Source organism: Gloeophyllum trabeum, assembly GCF_000344685.1.
Source record: "Gloeophyllum trabeum ATCC 11539 unplaced genomic scaffold GLOTRscaffold_00007, whole genome shotgun sequence".
Taxonomy (NCBI): domain Eukaryota; kingdom Fungi; phylum Basidiomycota; class Agaricomycetes; order Gloeophyllales; family Gloeophyllaceae; genus Gloeophyllum; species Gloeophyllum trabeum.
The window spans coordinates 1262782-1278137 of record NW_006920416.1 but is presented as its reverse complement, the minus strand read 5'-3'; the positions used below and the strand labels follow the sequence as shown (position 1 = coordinate 1278137).

Sequence of the window (15356 nt, the reverse complement as noted above, 5' to 3'; positions counted from 1 at the left end):
TGCCAACAGTTATGTCGTCACTACCTCAGTAAGCGTACTGAAAGGTAGGTCTGGCCGGGCCAATGCCAACGGTCAAGTCAAGAGTCCAGGTAATCGCTGTATTCAACAGGAGGTTGAACTAAGGAATACATGGGTTTTCCTACAGTATATATAGTAACTGGTATAGGGGTTGATACCCAAAGAAGAGAACAATGAGAAGGGACGCGTAAGCTATCCTGTGAGAACGTAACTCAGAGAAATGAGAAATACAAGGGCGCCCATTGGTAGAAGGTGAGTCAAGGGAGATAACGTGTGGGAAGAAGATAGCGTCCATGGGAAGTTCTACTCAGAGAAAGGTACTGTCCAATAGCAATGCTTGGAATGGAAATGGAATGAGATAAGCATGGGAAAATCATAACAGAAGAATGATAGTGTATTGCCAGTATACAAAAGGTTCTATATAGGAGCTGATGTTGCAAGGTCCGAGTCTGCTTACGCAACCACTATAGCTCTGCATAACCTTACAAATCCTCTGGAACATCCACCTCTGTACCTTCCCCATCTTCCGGGCCTAATTCAGACTCTTCATCGCAGCCATCTTCCTCTTCCTGGTCCTCCTCATCCTCAACGTCATCCTCGCTTTCACTTCCATCCGACTCATATTCATTGGTGAGATCATTCCCGTCTGGCGCTGCATCTGAAGCTGAAAGAGCCTCCTCATCTTGGGCAGTTTCCTCGGCTGGATCATGCCTCGAGTTGGCGCTATTGTCTACAGGATAATGACCCATGCCACCTCCAGCATAGCACATAAACATGTCCCCATCAACGAACCTTCATTTGACAACCCATCAGTCTGACATGTACATAGTCACCTATTAGGACAATGTACTCACCAGTTAACATAGAAGGATCTCCAGTCCTTGCTTCCATTTGCTAATATTGTATTGTCTTCCTTTTGCCCATATGCAAATGCGGGATGAGATGCACACTGCGGATCACCTCATCAGGATCCAAGAATCCAAAAGCTTTGAGATCTGACTTGGGCACCAGCTCCACACGATGCAGGTGTCCAGCTGCAAACCCACCCTTGGAACGATTGACTAATTGGTACCAACTCACCCAGATGAACTCCATCTGTGTCATTTGGGTGCTGGAGGTAGGCACATTGTGCACAATGTCTGCATGGAATATGCCAAGGATCTGAGCATATAAGAAAGGGTGCCGACCAGAGTCAGAACTAAGGCTATCTGCATCTTGTGCTAGGGTCATAGCATTTGCCAGAGACCATGGATTCATTGAGTCTTGACACCAGTGAATGTCATACAAGGTGTAGTTTACTTGTAAGATTTTATGGGTGTATATGCAATTGTTTGAGAACGTCCGGCAGTGCTTCTGATTCATCAAAGCAAACGATGGCCTTGGTTTGTCTTCTTTGTGGGAGGTGAGATACTGATTGAGCTGCCTTGCACAGGTATTGCTCCCACCACTGTAATTTGGTTATCTGCCCCGTTGTGTTATTCTTATTTGTGCGTCCATAATAGTGTTTCACGTGACGAGGTTCTAATTCACCCTATGCCCGTAACAGCTCGTTATAGATATGAGTGATAAAAGGTAATATAATATGCACAGGTTGCATAGAATAAGAATCTGTTGTTCCAAACTGCCGTATACAGCTCACATAGTCGCCAAGGGCATGCAATTTGTATGTCGACACTTTTTCTTGGGTCCTGATTGCCTGCGTGACCAAGATGAACCGGCAGAAGTCTGCTTCTTATGTTGTCGATGTCCCCTTGCAGCCTCTTCACGTGGAAGTTCCTTCGTGTCAAACACAGAACATGTGTTCTTCGCAAAGCGCCTGAGCTGACTCACTAAAACTGTTGTCATCTCATCAAGAAATGAAAGGGTTATGTCCGTATGTAGCTGTAGTTTGGCCCAAGCATGCCACTCTGCCAAACCAAACAAGAGGTCCAGGACGATCTTATTGTGTGGCTCTGGCAGGAGCCCTTTGAAAACTGGCAAGGCACACTAGCAAGAATAATGTAGCGCAGCACCAGACCATCTGAGGATGAAAAATGAACCTGCAGTAAGTCTTCAAAGTTGCAGGCAGTGAGCTTCTTCATGCTTGATGCATTGTTTTAGAAACACTGTATGGTTGCCTGTCCGATGATATGCACAGACACACAACAGACCCAAAGACCAGAACAAAACCAACACACCACACCCAGCGGTATGGGTGCCGAAGGTCTAAGGAAACCGAAGGGTAAGATATAGTTCGTGAGGGAGGGAGGAGAAAGACACCGTAGATAGTCCTGGTTTATTGAAGCCACTAGAGTCGAACACGGAACTAGGAGCGATTGAAACCAATCACGGAGTCGGTCGAGGCGATCGACGGTGACCTGACTATTGATTCCCCTGTTGTCAAGCAGTTAATAAGCTCTTATAAAGGTAGACAATGAATGAAGAACAAAAGTCCCACACGCTGTGGTCAAGGATGCAAGAGGCTGAGAACAACAACAACGTAAGGGGAAAGGATTCGATTGCTAGTACACTAAGGTCGACGGATTTGACCTTCGAAGAATGCTGGGATGCAAACTCTGGATGCTGAGATGGGTGAAGATATCTTTCTTTTCTTTACGAAATGTTGCGATACACTATATATACAATCCCTAGCCGCAGACCGACTTCAATTCCACCGTACAAGTCCTGCCACTGCCATCCGCCATCTCGTGCCCGCTCACCGCTAACCATGTCATCTCGCGGTCCCTCATAATCCTATGTTTGTACCACTTTCATCCGGCCTACACTCATGCACTCATCCGCAAAGGCTCATACTCAACCAATTCGATCGACCACTGAGCCACCATGCTGTACCCGACACGTCTTGATCACGTGAGCAACTAGCCTGTCCCCTCCGGCCGCTATATGTCATATGGTTAGGTGATCCCATCCTCAAGGCTTTCCGTGGTCAGATCTTGACTGTGTATGTCAGAGTTGCGTGCCATTGTGCAAGGCAAATGGGTGTCGATAGAATGGTAGTACCAGACCGTTGGGCCCATGCTGCAGCAATCGAACCGGTTGAAGCAGTGAAGGCAGAGTCAGCAATCGACAGCTGACCCAACTGAAGGCCATCGAAGTCCTCGCCAGATGTCGTAGAAGGTTTCCCTCCAGCATGTGAGTCAATAGGCCAGAGACAATAGAGACGTAGAATACTGCTGCCAGATAGGCTCTCCGAGAAGTCATACATGAGGCTGAATCTGCGTTTTCGGAGGTCAGAGAGCGTTGGGGCGTATCACTGAAAGGGGGAACACGTCGGTATCTAAATTTTTGCTGATTAGCATATTATATTCTCTTGGAAATGAACAGTAGACAACCTCTGATTCAACTGCTGGATAGCATCACCACCAACAGTGAATGGGATATGCATCAAGTGTGTAAAAACTGCTTTCCATACACCCAGTTCAAATTTGTGCATCATATTGACAACCAGACTCGAGAATATATTGAAGCCGAAGTCGAGAAGTCTGTCCGAGAAGGCATTCTAAATTGTCATCTAATGGGCACTGTAGATGGAACTGTAAATCATTTCAGGCTGGAATGCTGGTACTGTAGATAGGATGCCGAAGCGTGATTAGTGCTATTAATAGAATTATGGCTCCGACAGCTTCCGTAGGGAAAAAATAAATTCGGAAAAATGCTGAAAAAATTATTAAATATTGATGGATGGGTATGCTTCTGATGCACACTATACATTAGGTAATCAGCTGCTAAAATAGCAAAGTATGCTAGGGTAGTCATTAAATCCACATTTATGTGCTATGTGCCCATATGGGATTTATTCCCAGGGGTACGGTGGATTAGTGCATAGAAATGTGAGAAAGGGATCAATGGCATGGATACACTGCTTGTTTTAGTTATATGGTCACAGAAATTATATTTCTTACTGCCAGCTCTGGGACAGTATTTTGTAATTTCCTGGTCCAGTACTGGTGAGAACTCTATGCCCCTTCGAGGGTTTGGTCACCTAATATGTAGCTACAGGTTTACTCAAAAGTGCGGGAGAATCTAACTGCTTGATAAATAGCTACCCCGTTTCACTGGTGCTCCTCCTGGAGCCTTTCCCCAGGTACCGCCACTGAGTTTGATGTTCCGCACAGCCTCCCCTAGTATATAGAGTGGTATGCAATCAAGGCGTAACAATTTCCGCACCATCTAAGTCACTATCCATGGAGATATCAAGATGCACCGCAAATGTGACACAAAAACACAAAGACGTTGCTACACCACATGAACCATACATGATATTCTCCTGCAAATACTCACTGGTACCTCTCCAGGTATGCAGGTGCCCGCAGCCACCAGAGTTAATTCATTTCGAACTCACTTCCTGAGTCACTCCAGAGTGCCTGACCTCGGAGCTAAATCATTCTAGGGATTTGCGCTGGCCTCTAAGACACTAGAAAGTCCAGAGTTAAATTGATAAATCTTTTGGAAAAATCCTGGGGTAGGGGCATGTGCATGTGATGTCGAATGGAGTCCGGACGAGGTGGGTAGAGACATTGAATTCATGATTTCCAGGGTCAGACAATCCTTGAGGCTTATCAATGGTTGCATTTGGGAGCTGCATGCCCCTGCGATGGTGGACTGACTTTGAGAAGCATGGCTGTGAGGAGCTCACAATGCACCTGTACTCATGGGTGATATTCTCAATGGTGTTCCTGTCGCAGTTGGCCAGGTTGGGGTGTCCGAGGTGTGCTGAATTCCTATGTGTTTGTTGAGGGCCTGAAGAGGCAGATCGATGAGTTGCCAGACATTATCTAACTGATTAGCATGTGCTGGTTGACCTGAGGTTGTGCACATATGTTATAGGGCCAGGATTTAATCTAGAGTATGCTTGATTCATGTTGGATACATTTGGAAGAGTAATCTGCTGTAGCATGCACTGATACAATGTGCATGTGCATTTTTTAGCAAAAATTGACAGCACAAATGTTGGGAAAGGCTCACCTGATGGGTCCCATGAAGGCAGTAAAATCTGAAGGAGGCCCAACCTTCTCTTGAAGTAGTTGGTCCTTGAACCTGGAGCTCCCAGGCCAAACAGAAGAGGACACGTAGAGATGCAAGAGGGCAGAGCATTTCTGGCTAGCCACAGTCATCAGCTATCATATTACAGCAAGGTAGCATGTCACATACCTTGACACTCGAATGCACCAGGTGGAAGTTCTTCCCACCCATCTTGCCAATGATCCTCAGGTAGCCCTTAGATTTGTCCAAATTGCCTGTGATGTTCTTCCACAACTTCTTGAACACAGCCATGCTGCCGGTGAAGTGCAGCACCACAAAGTGGGGCAAGTTGATCACCTGGCTGATAACAGGTTGCCGGGAATGAACTGGAGCACACCTGCAAGCAGGCTGGCTACCTCGAGGATCTTGTAGATGAGATAGTTTGAGTACATTGCCATCCGCAAGGGCTTCCAGATGACAATGTTCTCAATGAGCGCCAGGGCACCCGGGAGGTTTCCACCAATCACAGTGAAGTTGAAGGGAGAGACTGCAAGCATGAAGCCCTCCAGCAGTCAGTACTCAATGCAGCTGGGGTGGGGGTTAGCTGTGCGGATGATCCAAGGAAGTGGAACGCTCACTTCCGAGACCCGGAGCAGTTTTTGGGAGGTTGTTGGGCATACAGCTCCTTGACGTACTTGATGCCAAACCTGAAAAAAGTCGCTCAACTGTGCTGCAGTGTCAGCACGGCAAGGTGCAGTAGGGATTGCTGCCACAAACCTCAGCAGCAGTGTTGATCTTGGCCTGCCCACACATTCTTCCCTTGGCCAAGCATCATAGTGGCCAACAACTTGTACCAACACTTGCCGCTGACGAGGTTGGCAACCTTGAGTTGGCAGCCTTAGTGTCGGTGCCGGCCGAACTCTAGCGCAGCCGTGAGAGGCCGGCACCAACGTCCAGCCGAGCGCCAGCTCCCTTTTCGGACGAACAAAGTTTTCGCGGTCGTCGTCTCTTAGACCTCTACCATGACAGGTCGGCTCAAGCAAACTCTCGATGTTCGCTTCGTATCCTATCCTCCCGTAATCTAGTCTATCTTCTCTTTAATCCTTGCTACCGTATTCCCTCATAAAATGTCTGGTCAACACCTTGGACTCAACATCGGCAACCCTGTCAACCCCGCTCGCGCGAGAAGCAGTTCGGTGCCCCCTGCCCCCCCCTCAAGCCAGGAGATGCTGGACCAGATTGAAGCTCGCCTGCGGGGGTTCCAAGGCAGACCATCGGTGCAAAATCCCATCCGGCCTCCTATGGGGCCTGCGGAGCTGCCCGCCGGACCTCAGCTGCAACCACCTCTCGCACCCGCGCCGGTAGCATCGCACCCTTTGGTCGCCAACCCTGCCGCAATAGCGCAAGCGCAGCAACAGGCGCTGGCCAACCGGGACGACGGACGTAAGGTTGTAGCATTGCCCCCCATTGTGCCCGGCCAAAAGGCGGACCCGTTGAACCTCCGTGAGTGTTTTTTTTTTCTTTTTTTGTTTTTTTCATGCCCGGGCTTCGAGCTGCACACTTGGCACCTACAACGGTCAGCGCTGCACGCGCAAGTGCTGCACGCACTTCATTTTCGGGGTGCTGCATGCCCCTGAATCTGCGTCTCGCGCTGCACGCCGAGCCCGGGTGCTCTGCTGTTACTGCACCAGTCGCTGACTGGACTATCCTGCTGCAGCCATACCTCCAAAGGTCGATACAGCCTTCCGAGAGTACAAATACATCCCATACACCGCGCTCACCAAACGGGCGCGCGAGATCTGGAACCAGCACGGCGAGCAGTATCGCTGGAACACGGATGGCACCCCCGGCTTCTCCACCGTCGGGATCTCCCGCGAGACCGAACACACCATATCCTACCTCGAATGGGGTGGTGCCGCCCGCGCGGCCGTGCAACTGACAGCTCGCTACCACGGCCCTGAGCGCGCAGCTGCCTTAGCTTGCCACCATGAAAACGTGGCTGCCCTGGGCGAGTCCCATGGATGGGACCTGGCACGAAAGTATGACATCCAACAGTGCGAAGCCGTGGCTCGCGATATCCAGATGGACCTCGGCCCTTATGACTGTGATGCATGGGTACACATAACAACGAAGCCGGATGCCAGGGCGGATGATGGCGCCGCACCTACCATGCCACTCTCTTATGTTCCCGCACCTTCGTACAGCAAGCGGGAGACCACCGCGCCCATGCCGGACACCCGTGTGCTGAAGCGTCCCCGCTACCAGCCAAACGGGAACAACCGTTGCTTTCGCTGTGGACGCGAAAACCACTTACCAGTTAACTGCACCCACCGGCACACTGTCGCTGGCCGGCCCGTCACTGCCGTCCACACCACTGGCAATGGCAAGACCGCCCTCGTGCGTAACAATGGCCAGGTCTACTGCTTCAATTTCGCCATGCGCTCATCCTGCGTGAACCAGGACCGGTGCCTCTGGGACCACAGCTGCAGCATCTGCGGCTCCAATGACCATGGCGCCGGTGCCTGCCCTCGCCATGACTGACTCCGACCCGCGTCAGGTTGTCTCCCCCCTACACCCAGACAGGGTGGAGGCCCTGCTGCGCGATCTCAACATCTTGGATGCTGGCAGCACATTGTGGAAGGGCTGCGCTCTGGGTTCAATGTTGGCGTGGATACCTCCATCCCGCAGACACTCATATTCGAAAATCATGCATCATCACAGCTCGACGAGAAATTTATAGACGACTATATTGCCGGGGAGGTGGCTGCAGGTTGTTATTCAGAAGGATTTGCCCCGGCGGAGCTGGAACGGTTAATTGGTCCATTCAGAACTTCCCCGCTGGGGTTAGTACCGAAACCTGGAACAGACAAGTTACGGCTGGTACAAGATATGTCGTACCCACGGAACCATGTATGCATTAGAGCCTGAAAGCAATATAAACCACACCCCACTTACTTACATATCTGATAGCCCAATGTGCATTCGGTCAATGCCAGCGTGAACTCCGACGACTTCCCGACGGAGTGGGGAACATTTGCGGAGACATCCAGCCTGATATTAACGCTACCTTCCGGGACACTTGCAGCGGCATTCGACATCTCAGCGGCATACCGAATTACTCCAATACACCCGACCCAGCAAAATGCTCTGTGCTTGTTCTGGCGGGGGAAGGTTTATGTCGACCGCGCGGTAATGTTCGGACTCTCGTCAAGTGCGGGCGTTTTTGGCGCCATTTCCGACATGCTAGTCGGTATCTACAAGGCATCCGGCATCGAGCACATCAAGAAGTGGGTCGACGATTTCTTGGCATTCCGCCTGCCAGGTCAGTCCTGGACCGAAGACGACTTCATTGCACTCACCGCCAAAGTCGGCGTGCCATGGGGCATGCACAAGACCAAGGCCTTAGCATCGGTACAGCGGTACATCGGCTTCGATTGGGACATCGAAGCCAAGACCGTGGCTCTCCCGGAGGAGAAGTTGAATGGAATGTTGCAGCTGTTATCAACATGGCTAACCACAGACGCGAAGTTCGACACCCACGAGGCCCAACGTTTGCACGGAAAGCTCGTACACATATCCTGCATCTTTCCATTGGTGCGGCCCTTTCTCCATTCGATATCCCGTTTTGCATCCGGATTCAAATCCCCATGCGCGCGTCTCCGCCCTTCCCGAGCCATATTAGCAGACCTGCACTGGGTGCAGGAACTATTGCAAGTACTCCCGAACACGCTCCCGCTTGCCATTCCTGAACCTGTAGACATTTCTTGGTGGGGAGACGCCAGCACCTCATTCAGGATCGGAGTCGTGGTCGATGGCTACTGGGCAGCCTGGAAATGGGCCGACGGCGTGCGAGTCGGTCCTGGCTGCCGTTTCGACATTGGCTGGGCCGAAGCCGTAGCAGTGGAACTCGGACTCGAGTTGATAATTAATATGGATCTGCGTCGACAGCTACCAGCCCATGCGACTCGCATCCTGGTGCGCTCGGACAACGAAGGTGTGGTGTCTGTCGTGAACAAAGGCAGATCGAGGTCGCAGAACACTAACGATGTGCTGCGGCGGCTTTACCGAGCTCTGGCCACAAACACGATCACCCTGGAGGCACAACATGTCCCTGGGCGGGACAACGTGACCGACGCTCTCTCCCGGGGCGACATTATTTCTTTCCTACGTGGCTTTCCGGAGGCTTCCACCAAAGCCCGAGTGGACCTTCCTGCGGCTTTACAACCCTTACTAGTCCCGTTGTAAGGCCAGCATCACCGGTGCACATCATCCCAGCTTCCGCAGCAAACCCGCTGCCCACAGTACAATCACTCCGCCTCTTGAAGCCCCGGGATTCTCCCCTCCGCCCTCACTGCCGCGCCGACGAACGACTGTTCTTATGGCGAGGCGTGAACCAACCCCCACTTTCAGTCATCGACAACCCAATCATCCACCACCTTGCTGATATGGCTTCGAGGGCTTCCCTTCGCGACACGTCCAGCTACGGATCCGGCTTACAAAAGTTCCATCTTTTCTGCGACATTTTCTCCATCCCCGAGACCCGTCGCCTCCCCGCCTCATTCTCAATATTACACTCATTTGCCCTCTGGGCCGTGACCGACCCAGACCCGCTGGAACCCATTTTTGCCGATGGTACTCCTTTCGAGCCTATATCGGTGAAAGCGGCACGGAAATACCTGTCGGCGGTGCGCGCATGGCACTTAGCACAGGGATGGCCACCCCCGTTATCGCAAGAAGAGAGCGAGCGCATCAATTGGTTACTGCGAGGGCTGGACAACATCCAGCTCTCAAAACGGTCCCGTCCCCCTCGACAGCCCATCACGATCGCCATGCTAACCGCTCTTAAGCTCACACTCAACCTCTCGGATCCATTCGACGCCTGCATATGGACGATCTGCTCGTGCAGTTTCTTCGGCTTGATGCGCTTCGGGGAAGCAACAGTGAAGTCTCGCGCCGACTTCGACGGCTCCCGGCACCTCAAGCGCATTGACTCGACGTTTGCTCACGACCTCGACGGCCGCAGGTATGCTCGACTGGACCTGCCAGCAGCGAAAACGGCCAAACCGGGCGAGATCCAGCATATATTTTTAAATGAACAGGGCAATCTCTGCCCCCTCTGGGCCCTCGAAAACCTGGTTGCGGTAGTGCCCGCTAGCGCAACAGACCCACTCTTTTCCTGGAGAGACTCTAGAGGCTTGATCAGACCAATGGCGCGGTCTGCAGCCTTGGCACGAATAAACGGCATACTCTACAGCCTCGGGTGGGGTACCGCATTTTGTCACTCCTTCCGCATTGGAGGTGCTTCTTTCTTTCTCGCCAAAGGTGTCAGCCCGGAACTCATGCGGATCGCTGGACGGTGGCGCTCTCTAGCCTACGAGACCTACATTCGTGCCTTTGAACAAATCACATCCCGGCACATGTCTAACCTGCACAGCAGCGGCACAGCTACGACGTTGATGGTGGGGTGAGCGGCGCAAGGCTGCCGCGTTCGTCTACGCTGATGATGGTGGGTGTGTGTATCGCCTTGCCCCGCATCCGAACCTTCATTGGTTCTCACCCAACCTCTACGTAGCCAGAGCCGTCTTCCCTCGGGCGAAAGACGAGGCTGGACTGTTATTCCAGGGCATGGCCTCCCATTCTATAGCAGCCAGCGTGCCTTCAATCGCGCTTTGCAGCGTTGTCTGGTTGGCTTTGTGGTATATGCAGACTCAGCGGCAGACTCGGACTCGCCTGCATAGTGTGCCACCGGCTATGGCCACAAACAACCGCAAACAACTACACCGTGGGAAGGATGATTTCCCGCAGTCCTGAGACCTTGCTAGTCACAAGGTACTTTCATTGGGGGGGTTCTGTAGAAGTCAGATTTTTTACAGAACTCCAAAATCTCGAGAAGTATGCTACAAGGAGCTTAGCAGGTTGGTACGTATATGTATTATATACCATACAGATGGTCTGTGAAGAGGTCTGATGGCCACCTGATGTGTAGATCTGCCAGCCTACATGGCCCCAGCATATATGGGCTTGCCTGGAGAAAGTAGTTCCCGCATGTGTGAACATCCTGTGCCTACCTGATAATAGCTGCAGGCTTGTGAAGTGCTTGTATGGTAGATTTGACAGAACTCCACGGGCTCTAGGGTGTGACAGACACATGACAGATGCATGCGGATCGGATAGTGTTACCTGTGTGTGACATTTTTACATTACTCTCTGCCACCTTAGGCAGGAGTGATTTAATGACATAATAACTTAGATAGCCCATAAATGTGAAGGACTAAAAGGACTAGGTAGGCTTCATCTGTCGGATGCTTCTCCCTTTAATCCAAAATTAGATGTATTCAAATTGCATGAGAAATCCCTAACCTCTGCAGAGTATCACCAGAGGCTCTGGCCGACCATCTCGAGACCGCAGGGAGAGATACTAAATCATGTATTTTCTCCTACATAATGCTGCCTTGGTGCGTACTTTAAGCTTACTTGGTATACCTGACACAGCTCGGGATGAGGGATTAATTAAAGGATATTGGGATAGATGCCAATCCATCGTAATATAATATATATTAAATAGCCTGGACATCGTGCATCGGTACATACATCAATGCGCAATGTAACTGGAGCTAAATGCATTTAGTAGACTCTTTAAGACATATAGGAATACAAACGATGGTGCAAGAAATGGTTTTACCTCCATTTTCGTATTTAATGTAGTGGGAGATATGCGGCGGATATATCCCAGCGCTCCTCGGAGACGGCCGAGAGAGGCTGTCTGGCCAATGAGAGCTCGAATAGTAATAAGCACTAATTTGTTGATGTTATAACACCGCGGTTAGGCTTTACAGGGCATCTGGGGATATGTAGAAATGTATTTACAATGCCCCCGGATGCCTGCAATACATCCCGAGTGACATCTCCTGGGGTGATGAGGTGGCACTGCTTTCTGGCGCGTTTGCGCACTCGTTGTGCGTTAGGACTCGTAACCGAAGTGTAAATTGCGCTGTACTAAGTCTGTCCTGTCCCTGCTTTCCGGAGAATTTTGCGAATTGTTTGGAAATTGAAATTATACATCTTATGTGATGTTTTGCAGCATATCCAAGGGTTACTCATCACCTGTCGCGCTCACAATTGTGTGAAATAGCCATCACTGTTTCTCAGCCACCGAGGGAAATTACTATTATCCGTGTCTGGACTTACACGCGTCCCAGCAGCACACTGTCCGCTGTCTCGTATCGTTCCCGCTGCACAGTGTCACGGCGTTAGGGCCCGAGAGGCACGCGGCTTGCGCTGCTTTGCACTCGAGTAGCTGTATATACCCACAGGCGATACATTGATGCATGTATTCCCCCACATGAGGAGATTATCAAATATGTACTGTAGACTAATAATACTACCTAGATGAATATAAGATGACTGTGTACATGGGACAGCTGAGTGGCATTGCAAAGGGTGGCAAGCCATCAGGATTAGCGTCCACAACCAGGTCCCTGCCGAAAGAGGTAGGTGTCGGGACTGCCCATCAACGGCATCAAGATCACTCCCGTCCGACGCCCGACTCGGACAGATGCCGGGGCCATCCCCAAGACGTCTGCCAGACATCCCTCACTTCGGCCGCCTGTTGCGGGGTGCCTATGGCAGAAGAAACAAGGCTATGCCACCTAAACGACTCGATTTGTTGACCTGCCGCAGCCCAGGAAACAATATCGAGGATTTGTCCGCACACCATCACCAGAGCCTCTTAGGATGGCACGGATACCAGCCGATCGGGATGCTTGCTATTTAGGGACTCTATGGGGATACATCGGCCGGATGTGGTCTATCAGAGAGTTTGCGATGCAACACACCATACGAAATTGGCGTTGCGCGCACCACATGGGACATTGCGCAGCGCAGCGGAGAAGTAGACTGTGTCCTGAGGTCAAGTAACAAGGCATATCTTGCAGCTGAGTTGTGCGCTAGTTACTCCTGTCGTGTAGTGTCACTCTTCGTATCAAATGAAACTTTAGTCTCTATGAGTTGTCGGCCCGCTAGGTTTGGACAGCAGGATGCACATTGACTTGCACAGGCTTATCAATATGTTCCCACAGGGACCCCGGCGAGGAATATTTATGACTGGGTTGAACACTGCACATTGGCATACTGGGATGACAAGTATGTGCATGTAATCTTACAGTACATAGAAACTGTAGTGCGTGTTACAGTCCCCAGATGTTATCTTCAAATACATGAACAATGGTGTGCAGCTGTGTTTGCCTGCGCAACGTCCAGGGTGGCGCGCGCAATGCCACTTTCGCACGGTGTGTTGCATCGCAAACTCTCTATCTAATCCTTTACAGCCTTTTGCAGATCGATAGAGGACCAATTCAGAAAATCACGTATAGTCGGAGTGGGTGGCAGTGGGTCCCAGGGACGTTGGAAGAAGGTAGGGAAGTCCTGATGGTCTGATTTCCGTCTCTCAGGGACATACAATTGCTTGTCTGACGTGGTCCGACTGTAAATGATTTTTGAAAAGTGGGCCCATCAATCTGCAAACAGCTGTAAGTCCTTCACATTAAAGGTCTAGCTAAGGTATGATGTCATCGAATAGCATTCCAGGCGCATTTGCCACCTAATTCCCCGAACAATCATATTTTCTTTTTCGAGGCGTTAGCGGTCTGCTCGGCTTTTCACAATGCAGCACGACAAACCCCTCGGCCACCGAAGGTTTTCATTTTTACAGACAGCTCAAACACGGTGTCTATCTATGACACTCTCAGAGCGCTACCGGGCTACAATCACATCTTGATTTCGTCTGTCAACGTGATGTTGGACAACAATGTGGAGTGAAGGGTCGCACATATTCCAGGGGTTGAAAACAAGGTTGCTGATGCCCTCTCGCGTTTTGAGAATGACACCGCACTCCAATTAGTGCCCGGTCTCCAGATCTATACCTTTGGGATGCGCTGGGGGTAGCGCAACAATGATTGAAACTTCGCCAACGTCCAGGCAGCCGCTCCGAAAGGCCTGGACACTGGAGCAGCTCCGTTATGAACGCTCAATCGCCCTTGGTTTCTCTCTCGACGACAGCTCTAAGTTGTCGTACACATCTGCACTCAACTCCTATATCACATTCTGTAAAATGCACACGTTCCCCATCGAGCCAACTGAAGAAACACTCAGTTTCTACATCAGGAAAAAGACAATAAACATCATAGGACAATGTAGGTTCTATAGTGCTTGTAGATATTTTGGCAAACCCCTGTTTTGTAGACTTCAGTAGGTGGGCAAGGGCCCTCCATAGTGCTCCTGTAGGTCATAATAGCCACAGAGAATTTCATTATAGATAATAGTAGATGAAACCATCTGATATATAACCTCCATAACATGGATGCTCTGTAGGGCCACATAGCCTCCATAATACAATGAGCATCACATAGCGAGAACATTAGTTGTCAGACATGTACTCAGATTTCTATCTACTCATCATCCAAACTCTCTGGCAAGTTGTAGCCATCAGGACCGTTGCCAAGACGACCTTTCCAATCCTCCAGCACTGCACGGATTTCATCGTGGTTGATGAGAGGCTCCTCATCTCCTTTATCATCAGCAGGGGCACCGGCATGCTTTCTGGATGAAGGACATATGTCAGGCCACGAGACACTTTTGAATGCACCACACTCACCTGGCATTCATGAGTAGTTGCATACGAATATGCTTCAGGACGCGCAACTGGCGTGTATCCTTGCGAAACTTCTCCAAGCGACGCCAATGCTTCTCGAAGGCTTCCTTATAGGCGCGCTCGCTGAACTCGGATTGAACTCGTAGGCCAGTCGTCCATTCCTCGAGAACAGCTTGCACCTATTTCCAGCTTAAGTATGACATCATGTTTTGAAGATGAGTAAGACTCACCGCTGTGAGGACGAGTGCGATCGTCACGAGAGGGATACCGCGTTTGAAGCATTCGGAATAACGCACACCGGTATCGCGCTTATTATGAAACCATATATCATTGATAACATCCTGGATGATCGGGTGCTCATACATTCGCCACCGCGATTCTGGGTTCTACAGCTGGATATGAACTTGGATCGCCCAAGTGAACATTAAAGCAACTTACTAGATAGTAAAACGTCGGATCTGCCCCGACAAGCTTTGCAACCTTGTCCCGGTTCGCTCGCAAATCATCTTGACTGGTCCCCACGCGAAGGCCATATGCCTTGGGAACAGCGAGCTCAGCCCGATCCTTGAGTCTACCACGGATTTGGGAACCACGTTGGATGATCTGTGTTGTCATACATGAAGTGGAATAAGACAGCCGGATGATTAAGAGAAAGACGGAGACTTACAGTCTTCGCTAGCTCCTCTTCCAGTTCCATCTCCACACCCTTAGAACGACACGCCTTCAC

The 15356-nt window shown here is 50.6% G+C and overlaps 5 protein-coding genes across 5 annotated transcripts; 1 reads left to right on the top strand and 4 right to left on the bottom strand.

Moving 5' to 3' along the window:
- Positions 1-936: 936 nt before the first annotated feature.
- Positions 937-1356, bottom strand: GLOTRDRAFT_24245 (uncharacterized protein; the record flags this gene model as incomplete). Its single annotated transcript, XM_007867883.1, has 1 exon — positions 937-1356. A coding segment is annotated over one exon (420 nt), but the record flags the coding sequence as incomplete, so codon positions are not given.
- Positions 1357-3310: 1954 nt separating this feature from the next.
- On the bottom strand, positions 3311-3517 carry GLOTRDRAFT_42245 (uncharacterized protein; the record flags this gene model as incomplete). The annotated part of the gene is made up of 1 exon (XM_007867938.1): positions 3311-3517. A coding segment is annotated over one exon (207 nt), but the record flags the coding sequence as incomplete, so codon positions are not given.
- Positions 3518-4979: 1462 nt separating this feature from the next.
- On the bottom strand, positions 4980-5537 carry GLOTRDRAFT_129600 (uncharacterized protein; the record flags this gene model as incomplete). The annotated part of the gene is made up of 3 exons (XM_007868268.1): positions 4980-5114; positions 5170-5337; positions 5397-5537. The coding sequence occupies 3 exons, from the start codon at positions 5535-5537 to the stop codon at positions 4980-4982; spliced, it is 444 nt and encodes a 147-aa protein (XP_007866459.1).
- A 3759-nt stretch (positions 5538-9296) lies between these two features.
- GLOTRDRAFT_41871 (uncharacterized protein) lies at positions 9297-10448 on the top strand (the record flags this gene model as incomplete). The annotated part of the gene is made up of 2 exons (XM_007867909.1): positions 9297-9572; positions 9627-10448. Coding segments are annotated over 2 exons (1098 nt in total), but the record flags the coding sequence as incomplete, so codon positions are not given.
- Positions 10449-14634: 4186 nt separating this feature from the next.
- On the bottom strand, positions 14635-14955 carry GLOTRDRAFT_22902 (uncharacterized protein; the record flags this gene model as incomplete). Its single annotated transcript, XM_007867881.1, has 2 exons — positions 14635-14808; positions 14860-14955. Coding segments are annotated over 2 exons (270 nt in total), but the record flags the coding sequence as incomplete, so codon positions are not given.
- Between the last annotated feature and the right edge of the window lie 401 nt (positions 14956-15356).